This window comes from Aricia agestis, chromosome Z (genome assembly GCF_905147365.1).
Source record: "Aricia agestis chromosome Z, ilAriAges1.1, whole genome shotgun sequence".
Lineage (NCBI taxonomy): Eukaryota > Metazoa > Arthropoda > Insecta > Lepidoptera > Lycaenidae > Aricia > Aricia agestis.
In genome coordinates this window covers 24,238,618-24,254,220 of record NC_056428.1, presented here as the reverse complement: position 1 = coordinate 24,254,220, position 15,603 = coordinate 24,238,618, and the positions used below count along the sequence as shown (strand labels likewise).

At 36.8% G+C, this 15,603-nt stretch overlaps 1 protein-coding gene across 1 annotated transcript; it reads right to left on the bottom strand.

The window, feature by feature from the left end:
* Window positions 1-207: 207 nt before the first annotated feature.
* On the bottom strand, window positions 208-15,212 carry LOC121739442 (sodium-coupled monocarboxylate transporter 2-like). The gene is made up of 13 exons (XM_042131923.1): window positions 14,967-15,212; window positions 13,531-13,690; window positions 13,125-13,242; window positions 10,084-10,151; window positions 9,666-9,820; window positions 8,788-8,928; window positions 7,403-7,621; window positions 6,507-6,634; window positions 2,956-3,098; window positions 2,520-2,698; window positions 2,149-2,269; window positions 1,522-1,665; window positions 208-534 (listed from the first exon to the last, which is right to left on the bottom strand). Exons 1-13 carry the CDS (start codon window positions 15,146-15,148, stop codon window positions 517-519), a joined length of 1,776 nt encoding a protein of 591 aa, XP_041987857.1. The 5' UTR covers window positions 15,149-15,212; the 3' UTR covers window positions 208-516.
* Between the last annotated feature and the right edge of the window lie 391 nt (window positions 15,213-15,603).

Genomic DNA, 15,603 nt, shown 5'->3' with positions numbered 1-15,603 from the left:
TTCAAAGGGGTCTATCTAAAACATGGTTTTTACATGTCTGTGTCGAAGCAATAACAAAATATATCTGGATTTTTTGTTAAATAAATATTACATTTAATATTTTGTAAATGGGTACTAATGACAAGTGTTTTTTTAAACTATAAAGAAACTGTGAAATTAAAACACTTTTAAAGAAAGTTATTTATTTATAACTTAAAAGTACCTATAAGCTACGTTACAAAATGCCTAAATTGAACACTTTTCTTAGCAACTAAAATGGAATGTCAAAATTACTTAATTACCTATAATATTCTACCCTATATGATATTCTGATATCGAAGGCAAAAAAAATGTTCGCTTCGGTGTGAGACAACAGATACATTAAATCGTAACAAAATACAATTCTATGCTACAAAAAATCAAAAATTGCTACCCACAATTTATGTTTCCCATTTTCTGTTTAATATCCAACAAAATTTTGTTTAAACTAAATAACAAACATCAGATCTCCCTGTTATCTCTCAGCTTTTTTCTTTCTTAATAACTAATCGGCTTCTGTAAAAGAAACAAACAATTTAATATTAATGATGGTATTTTTTGACATACTCGTAGTAAATCATGAAGCACGGTTTAAGGCCTACCTATGCCAACTAAATTCTTGTTAATTTAATCCATTTCCTCCAAATACCATACTAAGAACTTGGTGACATTTGTGTTGACGATAAATAATTTTCATCAGTAGCTGTCAGATGGCATGACCTGGGAAACGCTATATTTTGCAGAATCTATACATGCTGGGCTAGCACGGCCACCAGTAGAAATGCGAAAGTATGGACAAACTGTGGACATAAACTTAAGGTCCGTTCCGATCTTTACCGCGGCTAATCGCGACCGACAAAAATTCAATTAAAATGCCACTTTGTGACAGACTATAACATAATTAATATATCATTTAGTAGGATATTATTTGAATTTTTAGGACTATAGTCTGTCATAAAGTGGCAATTTAATTGAATTTTTCGGAACGAAAAAAGATCGGAACTTCACCTTAAGTTTATGTCCACAGTTTGTCTCTACTCTCGCATTTCTACTTTTCGCCGTGCTAGCACTACTGGTAGATAGTTGTTCCCAGTGTTTCAATTACAGCACTAGAGCGCATTACGCTGCATAATGCTTAACGTTGAATGTCTAAACCAGTGTTTTTTAAACTTATTTATGACGCGACCTGACATGACAAAATATTTCACGACCATTGGCTTTTTTATCATATTGTAAGTATGTATTTTTGAAGATTTCCTTTTGCTAAATTGCATCCTTAATCTTTTTTTTTAAATAAAATAGTCGTTTTAACCTTCAGCGATCCTCCTACAGAAGCTGCGTGACCCCCCCTGGGGGTCGGGACCCACAGTTTGAAAAACACTGGTCTAAACTACAGCAATACAGCAACGCACAACGCAAGTAGCACTCTCAAACAACCTATTTCACATTGTGAACCACTGAGTCGCATGCTCTGCAATTGGAAAACAGAGGTCATTTTCTTACCGAGATGGCAGGGTTGGTGGTTAGGCGGTCGAGCTCACGCGATTGTAAATCAACGGTGTGCTGCGTAAGGCGCGGGCGGCGGCAATGCACGCTCTGTGGTGGCAGCCAGCGATGAATCACAGGCGTTAGGAGGTCACGATGGACCTGAATTAAAATTTGGAGAATTGAACACTATAAAACATTTTTTTTTTCGTGCACTTTTTCCACTATATTAAGAAATTATTAACAAATTACACGACCGGTTTCGAAATTAATCATCTTCAGGTGGTTAATTTCGAAACCGGTCGTGTAATTTGTTAATAATTTCTTAATATAGTGGAAAAAGTGCACGAAAATTTTGTTTTATAAGTGTTCAACATGAATTTCCACCAAGAACCAAAGGTACAATCAATTACATATTTGGATAATTATAGTAATGGAGAACAAAAATCTTACTGGTCCTTGACGATGATAACATTTTTTGTAAATACCATTATATTCCATAGTATCGGCATTAATCCTACGATGATTATTGGACATGTTGGCTATTCTTTTTATCCAGACCTGGATTGGAGACTAACATTATAATTGATGACAATAACATCTAAGATCGGCTTACTTGTTTTGCAAAACGTTAAAAATACTTACCATGGTCGGATCATTAGGTTCCGTGAAGTAGGTGACAATGGAACCAACGATGATACAAACCATCATCCCAATGAAGGTGTAATACAAGTAACTTATTCTGTACAGGAAGAAGGTGCCCGATCTGTAAATATACATATTTTTCTTGAGTAGGAGGTAAATATAGCCAGGAAAGAATGCAGAAAACACAAAGAGTAATGAATCATATTTTAATTACAAGGTTGCGCCCGGTGGGATTGTTTCTCAAAGTTGCAACTCACTCGAAGCATCGAGAGAACCAACCACAATATTATTACGTAATTATTAACATTGGAACTGTCTTTTTTGTGCGAAAGTTGAGAGAGTCTCTCTCTCGTCCAGTGCTATGCAATTACCTGTCAAACTCCACAGAAGGTTGCGTAGCCATGAAGGGTATGGTTATATTCTCCCCGCAGCCAGACACATCCACGGGTTTGGGCACCACGATGATATCGCCTCGCATCATAGCAGCTTGGGTGCCGATTGATATCCAGCCGACGAGTAAAGTGGACGATATACCACCTATTAGAGCGCCCTGATGGAAAGGAAATATATTATATAAAGAAACTAGGTTATTGCTTCGAGATTTTTTTGAAATACTGATGGTAAAAGTATTTTAAGAATCATATTGTAAATGTTAGATGTAATCGCTCTTAAAGTAAGTTTCTATTATTATGATCAGTAATTGATATTTGATAACCACCTAGCTGACTGTCTGAATGTAAATAATGATGTTATGTAACCTTTAATAAGGTGACTGAATGCAAAAGGCAATAGGGGGTTAATACTAACCGTGGAATTAATCCAGGGTATAAACAGGCCCATAGTGAACAGTCCAAGTAAGCTGCCAGCGGTGATGCCAGCGAGGCTCTTGCCAGCTTGTATCAGCGCACCCATGTGTTCCACTAAGAATACTAACGACACACACATGGCACCTGAGGAATGAATTTGTGAATTAATCCATACTAATATTATAAATGCGAAAGTATCTCTGTCTGTCTGTCTGTCTGTCTGTCTGTCTGTCTGTCTTGCTTTCACGCCAAAACTACTGAACCGATTGCAATGAAATTTTGTATACAGTTATTCTAGAGTCTGAGAAAGGACATAGGCTACATTTTGATGTGGGAAAATATCTTATTTCCATGAAAATTTCGATGAAAATGAATTCGCATTGCGCGTGGCCAGCGCTCATCCCGGGGGTCCTGGGTTCGAGTCCCGCAGGCGGAACAAAAAGTTTTCAATTTTCCTGGGTCTTGGATGTGTATTAAAATAAAATTTCATAAATCTTAAACATATTTTATGTATAATATTATAAAAAATCCAGAAATATATCGATGGAATGAACATTTTAGTTCTAATACGATTCAACAGATGGCGTTTTATTTTTTACTTTATTGTAACATAGAACTAATCATACTTATTAGTTAGTATGTTTTTGTTTATAGTTTTTAATACGTTAGAATATGATGTTTAATCCATACTAATCCATACTAATATTATAAATGCGAAAGTATCTCTGTCTGTCTGTCTGTCTGACTGTCTGTCTGTCTGTCTTGCTTTCACGCCAAAACTACTGAACCGATTGCAATGAAATTTTGTATACAGTTATTCTAGAGTCTGAGAAAGGACATAGGCTACATTTTGATGTGGGAAAATATCTTATTTCCATGAAAATTTCGATGAAAATAAATTCGCATTGCGCGTGGCCAGCGCTCATCCCGAGGGTCCTGGGTTCGAGTCCCGCAGGCGGAACAAAAAGTTTTCAATTTTCCTGGGTCTTGGAAAATTTCAAAAATCTTAAACATATTTTATGTATAATATTATAAAAAATCCAGAAATATATCGATGGAATGAACATTTTAGTTCTAATACGATTCAACAGATGGCGTTTTATTTTTTACTTTATTGTAACATAGAACTAATCATACTTATTAGTTAGTATGTTTTTGTTTATAGTTTTTAATACGTAAGAATATGATGTTTAATCCATACTAATATTATAAATGCGAAAGTATCTCTGTCTGTCTGTCTGTCTGTCTGTCTTGCTTTCACGCCAAAACTACTGAACCGATTGCAATGAAATTTTGTATACAGTTATTCTAGAGTCTGAGAAAGGACATAGGCTACATTTTGATGTGGGAAAATATCTTATTTCCAAATATTATAAATGCGAAAGTATCTCTGTCTGTCTGTCTGTCTGTCTGTCTGTCTGTCTGTCTGTCTGTCTGTCTTGCTTTCACGCCAAAACTACTGAACCGATTGCAATGAAATTTTGTATACAGTTATTCTAGAGTCTGAGAAAGGACATAGGCTACATTTTGATGTGGGAAAATATCTTATTTCCATGAAAATTTCGATGAAAATGAATTCGCATTGCGCGTGGCCAGCGCTCATCCCGGGGGTCCTGGGTTCGAGTCCCGCAGGCGGAACAAAAAGTTTTCAATTTTCCTGGGTCTGGGATGTATATTAAAATAAAATTTCAAAAATCTTAAACATATTTTATGTATAATACTAGCTGTTGCCCGCGACTTCGTCCACGTGGACTTCAGTTTATAGCGCGCGATGTCAACAAAATTGGTGTCAAAAGCTTTTATAAAAAAACCCTGGTACCCCTTAAATCAATACAGCTGTGCAGTGTTTTTTTTTTTTTTTTATGATATAAGGGGGCAAACGAGCAAACGGGTCACCTGATGGAAAGCAACTTCCGTCGCCCATGGACACTCGCAGCATCAGAGAGCTGCAGGTGCGTTGCCGGCCTTTTAATAGGGAATAGGGTAATAGGGGAGGGTAGGGAAGGGAAGGGAATAGGGGAGGGTAGGGAAGGGAAGGGAATAGGGGAGGGTATGGAAGGGAATAGGGTAGGGGATTGGGCCTCCGGTAAACTCACTCACTCGGCGAAACACAGCGCAAGCGCTGTTTCACGCCGGTTTTCTGTGAGGACGTGGTATTTCTCCGGTCGAGCCGGCCCATTCGTGCCGAAGCATGGCTCTCCCATGTACCAATGTGTGTGCACACAATAAGTATTTCATTTTTTTATATTAAACTTTATATTTTATGCCAAATTTTAAAGCTTATTTAGCCCTCCAATTACACAACTTTACCCATAAACTATTAATCATTGATAGATTTAAGGTTACGTCACTGCACAGATAAAGTACTGACTTATTTAATACCGTAGAATATATATAACAATCGAAAAAAATCGAAACTTAAATGTAAGATGATACCACGTCTTATAGAAAGACTTTTGAGCAAGCGTCAGCGCGATGTAGAAGACGCACGGCGCCATCTATTATGAACTGTTGGAACTAACTTAATTTGAACAAATTTACGCATTTTCACCCCCTTACAACCCTTTTTTTCAGTAAAAAAGTAGCCTATGTCCTTTCTCAGGCTTTAGACTATCTGTATACAAAATTTCATTACAATCGGTTCGGTAGTTTTGGCGTGAAAGCGAGACTGACAAACAGACAGACAGACATACAGAGATACTTTTGGCGTTTGGCGTGAAAGCGAGACTGACAGACAGACAGACAGATAGAGATACTTTCGCATTTACAATGTTAGTATAGATTATGTGCACACTGCACAGCTGTTTTTGGGTATTTTGATTAATTAAGGGCCGCGCTACACCGGAATGGCAGCAGTGAGGCGAGCACTTTCAGCGCTGCCATTCCGGTGTAGCGCAGCCCTAAGAGGGGTACCACTTACCAGGGTTTTAAAAAGTTTTTAAATTTGACACACATTTTGTTGACACCGCGCGCTAAACTAAAGTCCACGCGGACGAAGTCGCGGGCAACAGCTAGTTAAAGAAATAAATTAATTGCACAGGGCTTGTTTTCACAGGCAGGAGTTTCATACGCGTATGAAAGAGACACAGTGATGGATGTATGTACCATTAGAGAAATTAATAGATGGCGAACATACATAATTTGGCTGGGTTATATCAAAGTAATGTTAGTTGTGATGTCAGAGGCCGTAGCCAAAGTCCCTTTCGTTAACGATGACGAAATTCGTTATGAAAATGTATGGGATTCGACATTAGTCTTCGCGAGCGAAATGTCATTTAGCGATGGCTTATGTCAACCGCATACATTTTGATAACGAATTTCGACATCGTTTTTAACGTTAAAGATACTTTGTGTAAGGGGCCAGGTCTAGGCTTAATATAAGGCGACCAAATGCTGGCCACTAACAGATTTTAAAAACTACGCTACCATTATTATGCGACAAGCTTTTTAGGGCCTATATTCTATCTCTAGAGCATGTCAAAAATATACATACGTCATACATACAACAAAAACCTTAGACTCTTTTATGCGCAGTCGGGCTTGTGTACTCACCTACTACAGCCACAATAATCTTCATGATGAGACTAGCAGTTCTCTCTGAGATGGGTTTATTGTATGTAGGTCGAATCATATCTTCGAATATCACTCCACAGATTGAGTTGAGCCCCGTGGACATGGAACTGAAATATTATAGTCGCTATGAATAGGCAACAAGTGTCATTCACTTGACACTATACCACAATCATAATGTGCACGGAAATCCTTTTTAGGGTTCCGTGCTCGAAGCGTAAAACGTCTATTACTAAGATTTCACAAACTGTCTGTTACCACCTCAATATAAATAAGTCTATGACCTCAATCATGATTGCTAGAAGCCAGCTGCAGGCATACAAAATAATAATTTTACTACATTCTCATTTAGTTTATCAAGGCGGCTTTTCGAAATTGCAAATTGCTAACTTAGAATATTTACTTTATACTGTTACTTATTATTATACAAAAATTTGATAGCCATAAACACTACGAATAATAAAAACTAAGGAAAAGTAACTCCGTCAAAAATCAGGCTCCACAATACTTGTCAAAAAAGTGTACCTTAGTCCTTAGGTACACATTTCAATACATTTGCAATATTTAGGTGGCCTTGAGCGGTAAAAAGGCTGACGTTACATGACAGTTCGAAAGGAACCAAACCATAGTACTTAAAGGGCGGTACCAGCCTCTAAAACTAGCCGAGATTTTGTTGTGTGCCGTGTGGCGACGCATTGATACTATGGCGCACACATACAAGCCGCGCGCGGTGCCTTTGTATGAAGATAACTTACTTCCCCTTCTTTTACTATGACCAAATGTTAATAGCATCCAGGGAGTTACGTTTCCTTAGTTTTTATTGTTCGTAGCATAAATATTATTAAAAAAAAATACGGCGGGTCTCACCGTGAAAGTACCTCAAAGCGGCGCTGAAGACTCCGCTCATGAAGAGGCCGGGTAGTGCAGGGATCGAACCCGTGATCGTCATCACAAAGTAGGGTAGAAGCTGGTCGTTTTTCCTTATAGCGCCCGTACTGAGCGGATCACACTTGGCGAAGGTCGCGTATATGACGAGTCCAGTGTAACAACATAGAGATACTATGCTGAATATACCAGCTGCCATTATGAAGATTGTGCTGAAAGAAAGTGCATATTGAGATTGATAAGCTGAAATATAAATACACAGGATGTAACAAGACTAAGTGATAATACTTTAGGATGTGTATGTGTCCCCATATAAAGAGTTGGCTGTAAAACGTTTTCGGTCGTGGTGGCCGGTTTCTATAAAACCAGACCAGTTACGCAGGAGTAATTTTATAGTGCCGAAGTGTGTACGCAATATTACACACACAAGAGTATTAAATACTCAAGAGTAGTAGGTACAGTCTGCACAACTGGTCTGGTTTCATTGAAACCAGAATGCTCTTATGTATTGCGCACACACTTAGACACTATAAAATTACTCCTGCGTAGGGCCTGGTTTCATTGAAACCAAGAGGCTCTTGTGTATTGCGCACACAGTTTGGTATTATGAATTTACTCCTGCTTAACTGGGTTAGTTTCATTGAAACCAGAGTAAGTGAGAAAGATTTTGGTTCACTATAACATGCATTCCACCACCTTTACCCAAGGATGCTGTTCATGTACCATGCTAAAGTGGGAAGGGAACATCTTTTTAGGGGATTCTTATTTCTAACAGAGAATCTGTTAGAAATAAGAATCAATTAATCAAATAACACTTATATTTAAAAAAACTCGTTAAGTGTTCATTTTAACGCTTAACGATAGTTCCAGCAAACTATCCTTAAGCGTTAAAATGAACACTTAACGAGTTTTAACAGATCCTCTGTTAGAAATAAGAATCCCTTAAAAAGATGTTCCCTTCCCACTTTAGCATGGTACATGATTAAATCTCTATGCGTTCATGATTTGCCCTTTGTGCCATCGAAGAAATTGATTCATAGGCAGTTGACGGCCTTATGACATTTGGTCGCATTATGTCTACATGTCGTCGTCATCTGTCGACTGCATTTGACAAAACGCGACCAAAATACCATCAAAATACGTAGATCCGCGATCTGCCTATGAATTAACTTCTCTGATAGTACCTAATTTGGTAATGAGTACTAGGGCCGGTATAAATAGTCAGTACTTAAGATGCATCTCGGTCTCAAGACGCGGTTCGGCTCTATGATTGGTCCAAATTTTGACAGCCAACCAATCACAGAGCCTGAACCGTGTCTTGAGACCAAGATGCATCTTGAGTACTGACTATTTATACCGGCCTATGACAGGTACTTACATCCTTGCACGTCTCAAGGACGAGAGAGCTAAACACCGTTGTACAGTAGCTTGGTTGACCGCACATAGAGAAAGCCATCCGAAGTAGTTTCCGAAGACAGTAGTCCAAAATGTGTGGCGTATGGTCGGGTCCAAGTCCATGCTGTAACAATATCATTACTTCTTGAAGATCTATTTAATCCGACCTATATTCGAATCGGCACGATTCAACGCAAAGCCTTAAAGTATTTATAGGGTTTATACAGTGTTGGAGAAATCCATAGTATTACTGAAATTATAGTTAAAATTAAATTAACAATTAATTGTTATGTTTTATATCTAAATTAAAAAAGTGTAACGCCACGAAAACTGCAGTTTTATGAGACTAAATATTTCATGGTATCTGTTGTATTCTGCCTTAGCAATGAATTCAAGGAGGTATAAAATATTTTTTTAATAAAATAATAAGTAAATATTGGATTTTCAAGATAAAAAAAAACATTTACTAGTAGATATCTATACATCTATATATATTCTATACATTCTATACATATAAATATAAATAAAATTGCAGTGTCTGTAATATTAAAATAACCGTTTTTTACTACATGCATATGAATATTTAGACGGTACTTACACCAAAATAACAATTTTTAGAATTTTTATCTGTCTGTATGCCTGTCTGTTTGTTCCGGCTAATCTCCAAAATGGCTAGACCGATTTTGACGTGACTTTTATTGGCAGATAGCTGATGTAATAAAGAGCTACTTAGGCTACTTTTTAACCGACTTCCAAAAAGGAGGAGGACATATTTTTACTTTTTTATTTTTTACCTATGTATTTTACATTTTGTTGACGCGGACGAAGTCGCGGGAAGTTTAAAAAGCAAATAGAACTCACTTGAAAAAATCAAGCCGATCACCTTCCTTGTTGATCCTTATAACTTCACCTACGCCACCCAAACGCCAAGTCCCATACACCAGCACTATCAGCACTCCAATGTACATCATGATGGTCTGTAGAGCGTCCGTCCATACCACGGCTTTGATACCACCCTGACAATTACATACAACTATTAATTAAAGGAAATGTAGGGAAAGGTGGAATATAATGGGGCACTTAAGGTTTATAGTATAATGTGAGCTTTCGTCGGGAAGACGTTAAAGGATTATTTGGTATGCTTTGAATCTTAACCACCCCGTCAAGTTGGGGGTCGATGTTTGTCAAGAAAGAACAATTTTAATGGAAATTCGGAAAGGTATAATTATTTATTAATTACTATAACATAAAAAAATCGTAAAAATAAATTGAAACTTACAAGTGTTGTATAGAATATACAGACGAGACAAACTATAGGCGTTATCATGTGAAGGTTCACTCCAGTCACTGAAAGAAGTACAACGTAACTTTAGGTCTGGTAACCCTTAATCAATAGTGCCGTTACAGCTTTAGATACATATAGGCTACAAATAATAAAAACTATTTATTATTCGTAGTATATAGGCAAATATATAAAGGGAGATTTTTTCTCGAGAACGAAAATGTTTTTAGTGTCATAAGCTTAAGCAAATCCTGTGTCCCAAATGAAATATAGACTATACTAGCTGTTGCCCGCGACTTCGTCCGCGTGGACTTCAGTTTATAGTACTTTATAGCGCGCGATGTCAACAAAATTGGTGTCAAAAGCTTTTATAAAAAAACCCTGGTACCCCTTAAATCAATACAGCTGTGCAGTGTGCACACAATAAGTATTTCATTTTTTTATATTAAACTTTATATTTTATGCCAAATTTTAAAGCTTATTTAGCCCTCCGATTACACAACTTTACCCATAAACTATTTATCATTGATAGATTTAAGGTTACGTCACTGCACAGATAAAGTACTGAGTTATTTAATACCGTAGAATAGATATAACAATCGAAAAAAATCGAAACTTAAATGTAAGATGATACCACGTCTTATAGGAAGACTTTTGAGCAAGCGTCAGCGCGATGTAGAAGACGCACGGCGCCATCTATTATGAATTGTTGGAACTAACTTAATTTGAACAAATTTACGCATTTTCACCCCCTTACAACCCTTTTTTCCAGTAAAAAAAGTAGCCTATGTCCTTTCTCAGGCTTTAGACTATCTGTATACAAAATTTCATTACCATCGGTTCGGCAGTTTTGGCCGTTGGCGTGAAAGCGAGACTGACAGACAGACAGACAGACAGAGATACTTTTGGCGTTTGGCGTGAAAGCGAGACTGACAGACAGACAGACAGACAAAGATACTTTCGCATTTATAATATTAGTATAGATTATGTGCACACTGCACAGCTGTTTTTGGGTATTTTGATTAATTAAGGGCCGCGCTACACCGTAATGGCAGCGGCGAGGCGAGCACTTTCAGCGCTGCCATTCCGGTGTAACGCGGCCCTAAGAGGGGTACCACTTACCAGGTTTTAAAAAGTTTTTAAATTTGACACAAATTTTGTTGACACCGCGCGCTATAAACTAAAGTTCACGCGGACGAAGTCGCGGGCAACAGCTAGTTAGTTAATATTAACGTGTATAACAATCGAAAGAATCGTAAAACCTACCTCAACATGGTACCACCTCTTATAGAAATACGCATGAGCAAGCAATAGCGCGATCTAGGGGACTCTTGGCGCCATCTGTTTTGAGTTTTTTGGAACTAAGTTAATTTAACCAAATTTACGCATTTTCACCCCCTTACAACCCCTTTTTCCAGTTAAAAAGTAGCCTATGTCCTTTCTCAAGCTTTAGACTATCTGTGTACAAAATTTCATTACAATCGGTTCAGTAGTTTTGGCGCTGTTGTTTTTGAATTTGATGTCTAAGTTGGTAGGTGAGTTATTAGTTAATAACGTGTATAACAATCGAAAGAATCGAAAAATCTAGCTCAATATGGTACCACCTCTTATAGAAATACGTATGAGCAAGCAATAGCGCGATCTAGGGGACTCTTGGCGCCATCTGTTTTAAGTTTTTGGAACTAAGTTAATTTGAACAAATTTACGCATTTTCACCCCCTTACAACCCCTTTTTCCAGTTAAAAAGTAGCCTATGTCCTTTCTCAGGCTTTAGACTATCTGTGTACAAAATTTCATTACTATCGGTTCAGTAGTTTTGGCGTGAAAGCGAGACAGACAGACAGACAGACATAGATACTTTCGCATTTATAATATTAGTATAGATAATATTCTAACGTATTAAAAACTATAAACAAAAACATACTAACTAATAAGTATGATTAGTTCTATGTTACAATAAAGTAAAAAATAAAACGCCATCTGTTGAATCGTATTAGAACTAAAATGTTCATTCCATCGATATATTTCTGGATTTTTTATAATATTATACATAAAATATGTTTAAGATTTTTGAAATTTTATTTTAATACACATCCAAGACCCAGGAAAATTGAAAACTTTTTGTTCCGCCTGCGGGACTCGAACCCAGGACCCCCGGGATGAGCGCTGGCCACGCGCAATGCGAATTCATTTTCATCGAAATTTTCATGGAAATAAGATATTTTCCCACATCAAAATGTAGCCTATGTCCTTTCTCAGACTCTAGAATAACTGTATACAAAATTTCATTGCAATCGGTTCAGTAGTTTTGGCGTGAAAGCAAGACAGACAGACAGACAGACAGACAGACAGACAGACAGACAGACAGAGATACTTTCGCATTTATAATATTAGTATGGATAACAAAGTGAATCCTGTGTCCCAAATGAAATATAGACTATATAACAAAGTGAATCCTGTGTCCAAAATGAAATATAGACTATATAACAAAGTGAATCCTGAGCCCAAATGAAATATAGACTATATAACAAAGTGAATCCTGAGCCCAAATGAAATATAGACTATATAACAAAGTGAATCCTGAGCCCAAATGAAATATAGACTAGATGACACCCGCAACTTCGTTGCGACAAAATTCGGTTATCGCGTTGGAACCGTACATTTTTCCGGGATAAATGTATCCTATGTCCTTTCCCAGGACTCAAAGTATCTCCATATCTCAGCAAAATCGGTTTAGATGATCGGGCGTGAAGACGTAACAGACAGACATACTTTCGCATTTATAATATTAGTATGGATTTATAAAAAAACGCTTTTATGGATTAATAAAAAAAGACTTTCTAATAAGTCATCATCTTAACACATTTGAATGGCCAAATTTTTATATGGGGAAATGCTTTACGCATGCGTAAAGCATAATAAATACGATATAAACTACCGCAAGCATTAAAGTGATCCTAATAACATAAAAACATGAAATATTTTTGGGCGGCTGAAACGGGTTAAAAAGAAAATTTGAAAATATTAAAATACTCTACCTTGACTAAAAGCTAGAGCCGGTACATATATCACAATGGGTATGTAGAGCAACATTTTGATGATAAATATAATTGATCCCAGCAGTCTTACGTTGCTATTGAATCGCATCCGAAGATACTGAAAAATAAATCTTTATAAGTCATGTTCAGAAAACTTACAATAATTGAGACTGCATAAAAGTGTCCTACACAAACTTTTTCAAACAGCGAGTTAGAGTGACGAGACCTTTGCCCAACGGTGGGACAGTACATCCTAATAATAAGTTGAGAAGTTTTAATGCAAAGTTTTGAAGAAAAATAAATCAACGAAAGAGTAAATAATACCGTTAAAATTAATGTAGAGATGTTTAAAAAGTTTTTACTTAGATACCTACAGCTTAGATACCATGTTTTTACTAAAACTTACCTCATAAGTTGAAGTAATTTGAAGCTTATAGAAGACGGGCAGATAGACTATAGCGATGGTAAGTGACACGGCCCATTCTGATAAAACTATCGTCCATAGCTGTGTGCCAAATGTGTACATTTCAGCGGGCAGCCCAAGTAGAGAAATTCCGGATATATAGCTAAAATTACAAGTCATTGAGCTAAATACTTCCTAATAAGGTAATAGTGCAATTTATCATAGAGATTTAAATTTAACTAGATACCCACAACTTGGTTGCAAGCAATTCATAAATTGTATGAAAGTATATATAGTATATATCCCGAGACTCAAAATGTCTTTACACAGTGTGATAGTGTAAACACCGTTATCCTTGAAACCATCAAATGAGACCGTCAAAATGAACAACTTTTTCTATGAGAACAATGCTGAGAACTCAAAAAATAATGCCGTCTTCATACCCATACGGATGCCCCGATCGGCAATTCGTATGGGTATGAAAACGGTTTTTTTGAGTTCTTATCATCCTACCGGCTCAAGTGTGAGATGGTAACAGACAAACAGAGTAAATTACTGGCAAATATTAGGGAATAATGTTTATAGGGTCGTAGTCGAATTAACCTCGGTCAATGTTACGATGGAATAATTTTATTGCAGACATGTCTTATATCTAAGTATTATTATATAATAACTAGCTATTTGACCGAGCTTTGCTCGGTATTCGATAGAACACGAATAAAATGTCATTTTTCTAAAAATGATTCCTAGCTAGACCGATTTATCGCCCCCGAAACTCCCCATTTCATGAAAATCGTTGGAGCCGATTCCGAAACTCCATATATTAATAATACTTAAAAATAATTATACTTCGCAAAAGCAGGTTGTTCGTTGATTTATAAAACACAAAAATGTTTTGCCAAGTTAATTTTACGCAGAGCTTAATAAAAGTAAGAAAGTGGTTCGAATTTAGAATAGATTAAATAATTTTCAAAAAGATATTCTTTACTTTGGTATTTCTTTAAAATATAATATGAATATATATCACAAGATTGAACTACCAACTCTTTTTCTATATTATGATCTTCATCTTGAAGACAAATTAAAAAGTGTACATTAACCCTCTTACTAATTATTATTGTTTACACAGCAAAATACAAGGTCTGCTTGTCTTTGTATGGCACATTAGAATCAGGTGACAGACAGGACAGCGATCCTTGAGAAATAATAATAATAGTTGCGTAAATATTTTTACCAGTAATGTTAAAAACTTATCAGTAAGCAATATAAACTAAGGGCTCCTACACAAAACTGTCAATTCACATCGCATCCCAATCCCAAAATCTGCGACAAAATTCATCATAAAAATGACATTGCGATGCAAATTCGCACGAATTCGCAGTTCTGTGTGGGAGCTCTAAATGTTAAATCATGTAACTGAACATTTCGCACGCATTTACCTGGCTATCAAGGACATCGAGATGGGGAACATGCCCATGGTTTTTCCACCCATCAGGTATTCCGAAGTCGTATTCTGCTTCTTCTGGGCGAAGAAAGCGAAGTAGACTCCAATAAGCGCCGACAGCAGCAGCATTCCACCGAAAACCACATAATCGAGCCAGTCGAAATATACCACCGCCATCTTATAAACGTCTGATCCTCACGACGCTATAGCATCTCTGCCGATCACTTACCGAGCGGAACAGAATACTATTCTATATTTATCCTCTCCTGGACTCTCAGGACGACCCAATAGAGGGTTGAGCATAATTGGCTACATTGCTCCATTTAACTAATCATACACACCTTCAAAGTCGTATCAGTTTTGTCGGTCACTTTGTGTTTATTTTATTTTAATTTCATTATTAATTATTAAAGTACTCATATAATTGAGGATTTTGTGAAAATTTCAAGTGCCGTTGTTGATATCGAGCAATAAAGGCCAAAAAAGTTTCTTGTATGGGAGCCCCCTTACATTTTTATTTTAAATAATTATTATTATAGCTTCAGAAGTCTAGCTATGGCGGTTCTTGAGATACAGTCGGGAGATAAACAGACGGACAGACAACGAAGTCTAATAGGGTCCCGTTTTTACCC